At 64.7% G+C, this 9,863-nt stretch overlaps 1 protein-coding gene across 4 annotated transcripts in view; it reads right to left on the bottom strand.

Moving 5' to 3' along the window:
- The window catches only part of CYTH1 (cytohesin 1), a 16,056-nt gene extending 6,223 nt beyond the window's left edge, over positions 1-9,833 (bottom strand). For 2 of the 4 annotated variants that reach the window (XM_057380476.1, XM_057380478.1), the window contains exons 1-3: positions 9,751-9,833; positions 1,299-1,381; positions 536-600 (exon numbers count right to left, since the gene is read on the bottom strand). In XM_057380476.1, the coding sequence (XP_057236459.1) occupies positions 536-600; positions 1,299-1,381; positions 9,751-9,778 (176 nt within the window). In that variant the 5' untranslated portion in view covers positions 9,779-9,833. Of the gene's footprint in view, positions 1-535; positions 601-1,298; positions 1,382-5,875; positions 6,719-9,750 lie in introns of those variants that run through there. The other 2 variants (XM_057380475.1, XM_057380477.1) reach the window with 2 other exon arrangements.
- Positions 9,834-9,863: the final 30 nt, after the last annotated feature.

Here is a 9,863-nt window from a genome sequence, read left to right as displayed (position 1 = left end):
GGGCAGCCAAGCCCCCTTGCTGGACTCACACAGGGCAAAGGGAACACACTGCTGTGTCTCTGCCTGTGGCTGCTCCCAGCCTGCCAGGCCCCAGAACAGAGTGGAGCTGTCACAGCCTGTCCCAGGGGTCCCCCTGAGCAGAGGGGGTGCAGGCACAGCACCCGTTCAGTCACCCAGGCATGGGGAGGCTGGGTAAGCTGGCTGTGGCGGGGCTCTGGGGACAGCAGTGGGGCTGTGGGAGGGGACACTCTTCATGCCCCAGTGGGTCACTGGGAAGGGYGCTGGGAGTCGGCTCCCAGGCTGCCAGGACCCCCTTAATCCCGGCTGGCACCGACTGCACCAGCTCAGAATAACAAAGCCTGGGAGTGGCTGTGGCCAGACACAGGGGCTGGGGCTTGGAAAAATAAACCYGGGAGCAGCACATCAGCCTGGGATCCTGCTCAGAGCGTCTGGGAAAGCTGCTCACCCGTGGCCCCAGGGCTCAGGCCCCCTTAGCTCCTGCACAGCACAGGGACTCTGTGGCACTGGGACTCACCTCTCCTCCGTGGAGCCCAGGTTCTCAATCTCATTCGTCACCTCTGCTATCTCATCCTTCAGGCGCTGTGGGGAGAGGGGGCACTGAGACAGGAGGTGACCCCCACAAACCCTCTAGCCTCCAGCCCCATTCATTCCCCCAAGAGGCCCCACAGCCCCTCCTTCCTTCCTTCCCTCCCTCCTTTCCCCCAGCCCAAGTGCTGCCCTGGGGCTGAACCAGCTCAGGGGGGGCACTGGCCATGGGTTTGCTAATCCCTGCAGCATTGCCATGCTCCCAGCATGCAGGAAGGAAGAGATTCAGAGGTTAACAAAATTACCCCTAATCCCTTCAGATCATGCCCAGCATATGGAAGTAATTAGCCTCTGCTGCCTTAATCAGGGACGTGACTGACAGTGCCTCAGATGAGCCCCGACCTCACAGGCACATGCCAGGCCAGTGGCCTGACCCAGAAACATGTCCCTGTCCGTGCCAGGTAGGGGCTGGCACAGCCATCAGTGTCCCAGGGAATGGCACAAGTGCAGGGCCTGGAGCTCGGCGGGGACAGGGAAAGACGTGGCTGCTTTGGCAGGGCAGGATGACTGGCTGCCACCCGGGATCACATCCCAGTCAGTTCCCTGTCCCCAGAGCCCCTTGGRGGCTGCAGCATGAGGGGTCTGGATGGGGTGCAGGGACTGTGCCAGGGACACRGGTAGGGACACTGTCCCTGCCTCCCATTCTGCTGTCTCTGGGACAAGGGCACTGTGTGGGTCCCCTGGCATCACACCTGAATGTCAGCCAGCAGCTCCTGCTTTCGGCGGCGGATGTTCTCCAGCTCCTGGCACTCCTCTGGGGTCAGGTCACTGGGCACTGAGCRGAGACAAGATCAGGTCAGCATGTGTGCTCCTGGGGAATCAGCCCTGCCAGGCTTGGGGCACAGCCTCTGGGCCTGGATGGAGGTGCTGGGTGCCAGGAGGAGCTGGGCTGGCGAGCAGCACCCCTGGCCCCAGGCAGAGACCCAGTGACACCAGTGACATGAGGGGAATTCGAGTGACAGGGCATCTGCTCATTCAGATTGTGGTAGCTGCAGAGTGAGAACCAACACAGCCACCAGATCCCCTCCAGGGCTTCTTCTGCCAGCCCCGGTCCCATTTCACTGTGCTCTGGCCCAGCTGGGCTGGTGTAGTGCCTGTTCTGGGCTGGGCAGCTCTGCTGTGCCCTGCAGCACAGGATTCACACCGACCTGCAGCCCCGCAGGCTGTTCTGCTGCACCAGGTCAGCCCCAAACACAAACCAGCTCCTGGCCACCCTTGCAATCCCTCCACAGTGGATTCATCACTCTGAGGCAGAGCCTGGAGCTGGTGCACCCTGCAGACAGACCTCACCTCACCGTGACGTGCACCTCCCGTCACCCTGGGGAGCCACACACCCCTCTGAGGCTCAAGCCCAGAGCCCTCACATGGGCCCCTTACTCCAGGAACATTCCTTGTGCTCCTCGGCATGTGACCTCCTTGCTTCCCGGTGCCAAGGTGTTCCATTCCTGTTCCCTCCAGTCCCCAAGGTCACCTCTCCTCCAGGAGAGCTCCCAGCCCTCCTCCTATGCCCATGACTCCATTCTCTGCCAGCAGGTTCTGTGTGGTGCACCAAGGGCACCCACAAGGACACCAAGGCACCATCCCTCAAGGAGTGCCATCCCCATGGGAGATTGCAGCAGATCTGCTGGCTCTTGTGCCACCCTGGGGTGCTGGGAACAGACACCTTCATGGCTGTCACCATCGTCCCCTGCCCCAAGTGTTATCCTGTGACTCGCTCCACTCCCACCATGTCCCCAGGCACCASTGCCACCAGCCCAGWGCCACCAGAGAATCTCAGCACTGTCACTGCCCCGTGCCAGTGCCCACAGACACCATGTCCCTTTGGACCAGCACTGTCCTCACTGTGCCTCGATGCTCCCCACAGTGCCACTGCCTTGGTGGGAGCTCCGTGGGTCACAGCCCCCCTGCACCCTGAATTTCCAAACCCAGCACTTCCCCAGCTCTGCACGGGCTCTGATGAGCTTCCTCAAYCTGATGAGCTTCCTCCTTCACAGCCCCTCCGCTTGCGACACTGTCCTCCGACACCATGCAAACACTTCCTCATATTTTCAAATCTCTCATGACAGGAATCCTGAACCAGACAATTTGGCTCAGGGCACCAGGTTAAAAGTCACTTAAACTTACAGTACCAGAGCCGTGTCAATGCATCCCAGTGCCCTCCCCGTGCCCCAGTGCCACTCCTGCTAGTGCCAGCCCCCCAGTACCAGGCCCTCAAGGCACCTGGAACCCCAGGCTTGCTGAGGGAGGGATGAGCTGTGACACAGCCCATCATCAGACACAGAAACCCCCAAATCCCTGGGCTATATGTGCCGCTGGACCCTCCTGCCCAGCTGCTGGACCCTCCAGCCCGGSCGYRGGGAAAGYCAGGGGCCCTGAGCGCTGCCCCTTKSTGCCCACCTGGCAGTGGACAGGGGTTCCAGCGCGGGTCCTGGTGGCCCGGGATGGGCACGGAGCAGGATGAGAGGCTGCAGGGCAGCAGGGATAGCGGGGCTGCTCCAGAGCCCTGGAAGGTCCCTCCCCGGTGCAGGCTGAGCACTCGTGACACAGCCCAGCCATGTCAGCAGCAGCCAGAGGAAGAGAAACCCCAGACGCAGGAGATTTCTGGGGAAAGAGGGCGGCATTAACCCTTCCTTGGCTCTGCACAGCAGCTGTCCTGGACAGCCCCAGTGAGCCTGGCCGAGGCAGGGCAGTGCCAGCAGACAGGAGGCTCGGATAGATGCTTTCCCTGCCTTCAGCCGGGCACAGGGGCTGCACAGCAGCYACCCCACTGCAGGATCCCAGAGTGCTKASMSYYCCCMRCMRSMMMRGGGSCKSMMMRSAGCCACCCCACTGCAGGATCTCAGAGTGCTTACAGCTCCCCACCAGCACAGGGGCTGCACAGAGCCACCCCACTGCAGGATCCCAGAGTGCTTACAGCTCCCCACCAGCACAGGGGCTGCACAGAGCCACCCCACTGCAGGATCCCAGCACCATTCCCGCTCCAGCAGCACAGGGGCCACACAGCAGCCACCCCACTGCAGGATCTCAGAGTGCTTACACCCCCCAGCAGCACAGGGGCTGCACAGAGCCACCCCACTGCAGGATCCCAGAGTGCTTACAGCTCCCCAGCAGCACAGGGGCTGCACAGAGCCACCCCACTGCAGGATCTCAGAGTGCTTACAGCTCCCCACCAGCACAGGGGCTGCACAGAGCCACCCCACTGCAGGATCCCAGAGTGCTTACAGCTCCCCACCAGCACAGGGGCTGCACAGAGCCACCCCACTGCAGGATCCCAGAGTGCTCACAGCTCCCCAGCAGCACAGGTCCCTTCCCCGTGGCATGGCCCATGGCACAGTGCCCTGCTCACCTCGTCCCCTGTCCTAGCACTGCCACAGCTGTGGGCTGGCAGCAGGAGAGTGGGACAGAGACAGAGACTCTGGCCACCCTCACCAGGCCCCTCACAGCCCAGCTCCTGGCTGGGTGGGGAATGGGCCCTGCTGCCCCTCCTTGGCTCGGGTCTGGTGGTGGACACCATGTGCTGTGGTCCCAGCCAGGCAGGCCAGGGGCTGGCCCAGCCCTWCCCTTCCTTCCTCGGGGGCTGCCAGGACACTCAACTCGGCACATCTCGAGCTCACTGCGCAATGCCGGGGTCCCTCCCTTCCCCTCCAGGCCCTGCTGGCTGTRGGACCACTGCTCCCTGCTGCAGGCTCCATGGCAGCTCCCACACCGGGCTGGGACAAGAACTGACACCAACACAAGGGCCAGGAGCCATCCCCATGGGATGCTGTTCCCCTTTGTCTCATCCCCATCCTACAGGGTGTCTGTAGGGACCCCACTGCTCTGTGCAGGACCCCAGTGCAGCGAGTCTGGGCCCTGTATGGGGCTGTGCCTACAGTGGGAGCAACCCCAACATGTCCCTGCCCCCATCAACCGCCTGGAGAGGCTGCATCAGCCTCGGCTGCCTTGACTCAGCTAAATCCTCCTCAGCAGCACGAGATGGAGACACGGCACCCAGAATGCCGGCTGTGGAGCGAGGGGAGGGTGGGCATTGCAAACCTCGGGGTGTCCTTTGGCTCCYGAGCTGCAGCAGCAGCCAGCCCTGCTGCCGGCCCACGCTGTACCACAGCAGAGGGGTGACAGCCCTGGGATCAGGCACACCCTGAGGATGAGGGTGGCACTGCTGCAGGTGCCACTCTCACTGTGTCCCCTGGTGAGGTCCCGTGGGGCCCCCAGAAACATCCTGCCTGTCTTCTCACACCACATCCTGTTTTCACCGAGCTGCGTGCGCACCCGGGGTTGCGTCAGCCCCATCCTTCCCCCAGACAGCTGAGGTGCATCAGGAGGAGGGTTTGGGGACAGGCCCTCCCAGGCTGCTGGACCCTGTATCCAGGACATTGTCCTGCTTTTGTGCAGCCCTGCCCATCACCCCATGAACCCCGTTTCCCTGACTCAGAGCCCTCCAGGGATCCCCTCCACAGCCCCTGCTTTGCTCCCAGCRGCTCSAGGCCCCACCACTCACACMCACCCACCCCCAGCCTCCAGCACGGGGCGAGCACTGGCCCAGCCATGTCYACAGGCACTGTGCAGGTGCCAGGGATGCAGCCAGGCAGGCACCTCACCTGCTCSTGGCACTGCTTATGGTGCCAGGCCTTGAGAAGAGCAGAGTCCACTGCTGCTCAGCCACAGGGCCAGAGAGGTCTCGCAGCCCCCTGCCCCACAACACAGCCCTCCAGTCCAGCAGCTGGACAGGAACCAGCAGACAGCAGCAGCTCATGCAGGTGGCTGACCTTCAGCACACCCACAGCTTGGCAGCTGCTGGGCTTTTCCACACACATTTCCCTTTGGAGAGTGCCACCCTCCCCTCCAGCCACCGGCATTTGTGATGAGGGCGACCGAGCGCTCACACATCCTCCAAGGCAGGGCAGGGGGCAGGGGGCAAGGGGCTGGGGCAGGACATGCCATGGCACTGCCTGTGACCTCCCAGCTGCCACCACTGACTTCTGAGCCACCCCGTCCCAGGGTGGCACCAGCCCTGATGCAGGGCAATGCCAGGCACAGGGCCCGTGCCCGTCCATCCTGCAGGGGCTCAGTGCCTGCACAGGCCCGAGCCTGGAGGGCCCAGGAAGCAGAGGAAGGAGGCAGTGAGACGGCGAGGACACTCTGTGCCGCCGTCAGCAGGAGAGGAGCCATATGGAGCCAGAGCCATATGGAGCCGGAGCCACGGGCACCGCCGTGTCTGCGGGGGGATGGGACCCCGCGGCACAGAGGGGAGGGGGCACGCAGTGCCTACCTGCCTTGGCAGCCACTGAGGGGCACAGGAATGCCTGGAAACTGGAGGCGCAGAGCTCGCTGACTGTCCCCATGCCGCGGGGGTCCCACGCAGGATGCACCCAGCTCCGGGACGGCACGGCAGGCCCAGGCAGAGGTCAGACAGGAGCAGGCAGAGGCCAGGCAGGTGCACGCAGTGGGCAGTGGCTCCCCAGCGCTGTGCAGSTACCCGGGGCAGCTCTCCAGTCCCGTGGGGCACGGTGCAGGCAGGGCAGCCGGAGCGCTGCCGGCTCTGGCTGGAGCTGCTCTGCCAGGGGAGCTGAGCCGCAGGAGCCCACGCGCCAGCCCCAGCCAATCCCCGCTGCACCGGCACACAGCCCGTGCCACCCAGAGCCCCAGCCCGCGCCTCAAAGCCACTTAGAGGACGGCGAGTTTGGGAAGTGCCCGGCAGCCCCCCTGCCTCGGCCGCCTGCCCCCCGGCAGCCCCCTTGCCCCCGTGGGGGGCCGGCAGCGGGGTATTTTTAGAGTGGTTTTATCCCTCCGTATTAGAGCATTAAGCATCAGGAGCCGGCGGTCGCATAGCAACGAGCGCTGCAAGGAGGAAGGTGCACCCAGAGAAGCACGGCGGCGCGATGTGGGGGTGCCACCACGGCCTCCGCTCCGGGGACACCGAGCTGAGCCCTGACCCCGACACAGCCGGGCAGGCTCAGCGTGCCCTGTGCGCTGGAACGAGCACACACCAGCCCTGCTTGTGCCCTGCTGCGCTCCGTGGGTGTGGGGGGCTCCAGCAGCAGCAAACAGGGGGTCTTGCCCTGGGTCACAGCTGTGGAGCTGGGAAAATGCACAACCCTCCCACACTCCAACCCCACAAGCGCTGAGCAAACCCAAACCGGACCAACAGCTCCTTTCCGCAAAGCAGGAGCAATCTTGAGCGCAGGGCATGGCYGTGAGTAACAAACCCAGGCCTGTCAGGGCAGGAGCAGCTTGGCAGCTCCTTTCACCTGCCCCTGCAACCACGGGGATCGCTGAGCCAGGAGTAACTCGAGCGAGGCAGGCAGAAGTCCAGACGGGGCGGGTGGTAGGAAGGGCACCCAGCCTGGCAGGAGCAGTCCCTGATCCCTGGCCAGTGTGACTGCAGAGGCGAGGAGAGATGGTGGAGAAGGGTGGCTGCCAGGGCAGCCAGGCATTTGCTGCTGATGTGACAAACCTTCTGCTTTCAGCACCACTTCCCCTTTCCCAGAGCAGTGGTTSCCTCATCACCAGGAGGCAAAAGGACAGGCTAAGGGAGCCAGGGGCACAGGGAAGGCTGAGCTGGGCACATGCTGTACAAGCTCTGCCTGGGGCCTGGACTGGCATCTGGAGAAAGCTCTCTGTGACACAGGCAGGGGGGTGAGGGCAGGGCCAGGCAGAATCTCCCACCCTGGATGTCTGGCTCAGACCTTGCACCCTGTCTRGGTAAGGTGGGGTGTTTGTAAACCACAGCTACAGCCCTGACATGACTGCAAGTATCAACAGCAAGGCACATCATTCTCTGCTCCAAACACCTCAGGAGGGGAACTGGAAAACTGCCTGTGCCCGAGTGCCCGGCTCTGCTCTCCAAGCCTGTGCTACCCCTGGTACCCCCTGYACCTCGGTGTCTGTGCCTGTGACCTGGCCTGAGTCCACCCCTGAGCCCTGTGGAAGAGCTGGCTCCCAAGCTGGGCCCAACAACTTGCCCAGGCTCACTCAAACTGTGCAAGGGAATGTGCTGGGGCACAGTAACAGCTTCCCCAGCAGGGTTCCCTGGTGCAGGGGGCATGCCATGCTCTCAGAATGCCTCTCAAACAGCCAGGCCTTGCCAAGGGCTGCCAGCACCCTCTGGCAAAACAAGACTTTGCAGGTTGGCAGTGAGGAGGGCAGAGACCACATGAGTGAGGAATCCCCCAGGCAGCCTGCTGGCGACCTGGCAGCCCACCTTCCTCTGGGGATCCCTCCCATCCTGCACAGCCCACCCTGCCTTCACACACCCATCCTGCCCCAGACAGCAAGGCCCCTCAGGCACAAGCTGCTTTACCAGAGGCTGCATCAACCCCGCTTAGAGAAATCCCTTAATCCCCAGGCCAGAGCGAGCCATAATCCCTCGGGAGCAGTGGGATTACCAGCACTGCCCAATCCCCCTCTCCCTGGGGCCAGGACAGGACTATTCTCCCCACAGCCTCTCACCGGTGCTGCAGCTCCGCAAGGCAGGAGCAGCCGGGAAGATTCCCTGCCAGGACAGCTCCTTCCCACCGTCCAGAGGCGTTGGATCCACACCACYACTCCCGGTCAGTTCTGCTTGGGATGGGCTCGGTCCTGCCGCTGTCCCCAGGGGAAGAACTGGGGAGGGAGTGGGAGTGCAGCCCCATGCCCTGGCACGAGTGGGGGGAGCCCACATCTGTGCCGCCAGCTGCTCACCCKGGGATTTGCTCTCTGCTGAGGCCAATGGCTGAAGAGACACCGTGAGCCRTGGGGCAGACACTGGGGTCAGCACTATCCCACCAGAAAGAGAATCCCTGTTGGCTGCAGAATGTCCTTTGGTAAAGCAACTCAGTTTAACAGCAGCTGTGGCACAGGGACAGTGGCAGGAGGCAGCTGTGCCGCTCCCTGTAGCCCCTGCAGCAGGAGGAGAACATTTCTGATGCTGAGCCGGGACGTTTTCCAGGTGATTCCGGGAAGCAAGGAGAGGCTGCTCCCAGAACTGCCCTGCACAGCGCTCTGCCACTAACGCRTTGTGCCTGACAACACCCGAGCCAGGCCGCGGCGGGGCTGGGTGCTGGCACCTTATCTTACAGCCAACTCCTCGCAGCCAAGCACAGTCACGTCTGGGTGGAACAGCAGCTCCTAATCGGCTGCATCACCCCGGACAGGAAACCGGCCCGGGCACCAGCACTGCTGGCGGTGGCACTTGGCTGGCACCGGGAAGAACGGGCACCAGCACGGCTCCAGCACTGGGGAGCCGTCCCATCTTACCCAGAGTCCAGCCTCCCTTCAACAAAGTCCCTGCTGACGGCACAGCCACCTGCCAACACACGGGAACCTGCCTGGGAGAGCCCGGGCACAGCCAGGGTCCCCCTGCCCGCTCCAGCACCAGGAGGGAACGCGAACGCTCTGCGGGCACGGAGCACGGAGGGAAGCGGGAGGAAAACGCACGGGCACGAAAGGGGAGACCTTGCAACCCCCGAGTCACCATGGCCCGCCCTGGGAGGGGACCAGGGCACACGTCGGGAGCTCCGAACCGGAGGAGCTGTGACTTTCAGCAGGAGCCATCGAGGCGAACCAGCCCCGGGATGTGAGGGGCCCGGACTGGGCAGTGCCGTGGGGACACCCGAGCCAAGTGCGAGCAGCAGACGGACGGCGTGCGGGCAGCGGGTCAGGAACAGTGCGGGCAGCGGGTCAGGAACAGTGCGGGCAGCGGGTCAGGAGCAGTGCGGGCAGCGGGTCAGGAACAGTGCGGGCAGCGGGTCAGGAACAGTGCGGGCAGCGGGTCAGGAACAGTGCCGGCTCCGGGGGCTCAGGAGAGCGGCCCCGCAGCTCGGCCGCCACCCCGCGCCGCCGCCGGGCACCCGGTGCCGGTTCCTGCCGCCGCTTCCTCCCCGCCACGGGCACCGCCCGCATCACATTGCCAAGGCCGCGCCTGCTCTGTCATTTGCGGGTGCCGGTCCCGCCGCTGCCGAGTCCCCTCCCGTCCCGGAGCCACCGCCCCCGGTCCCGCACCTGGGAGCGGCCCGGCCCAAACGCGCCCGTCCGCCCGCCCGGGAGGGTCGCCCCCGCCCCCCGGTGACCACGGACGACCCCGGCGCCTCGGCCCGGGCCAGGCGGGTGTCACAGAACCCTCCGCGCTGTCCCCCCCGGTGCCGGGATCCCCCGGCCCGCACTGACCGCAGCCGCCGCCCTCCTCCTCCTCCATCCCGCCGCCGCCGCCGCTCCGGCCCCGCCCAAGTGACGAACGCGCCGCAGCCGCCACGGCCGGCGTCACGTGACACAGGGGCGGG

Source organism: Malurus melanocephalus, unplaced genomic scaffold, assembly GCF_030028575.1.
Source record: "Malurus melanocephalus ecotype Western Australia unplaced genomic scaffold, MMel_1.1 scaffold_453, whole genome shotgun sequence".
Taxonomy (NCBI): domain Eukaryota; kingdom Metazoa; phylum Chordata; class Aves; order Passeriformes; family Maluridae; genus Malurus; species Malurus melanocephalus.
Note: the sequence above shows the minus strand (reverse complement) of the source record. Positions and strands in the feature narration are given on the sequence as shown.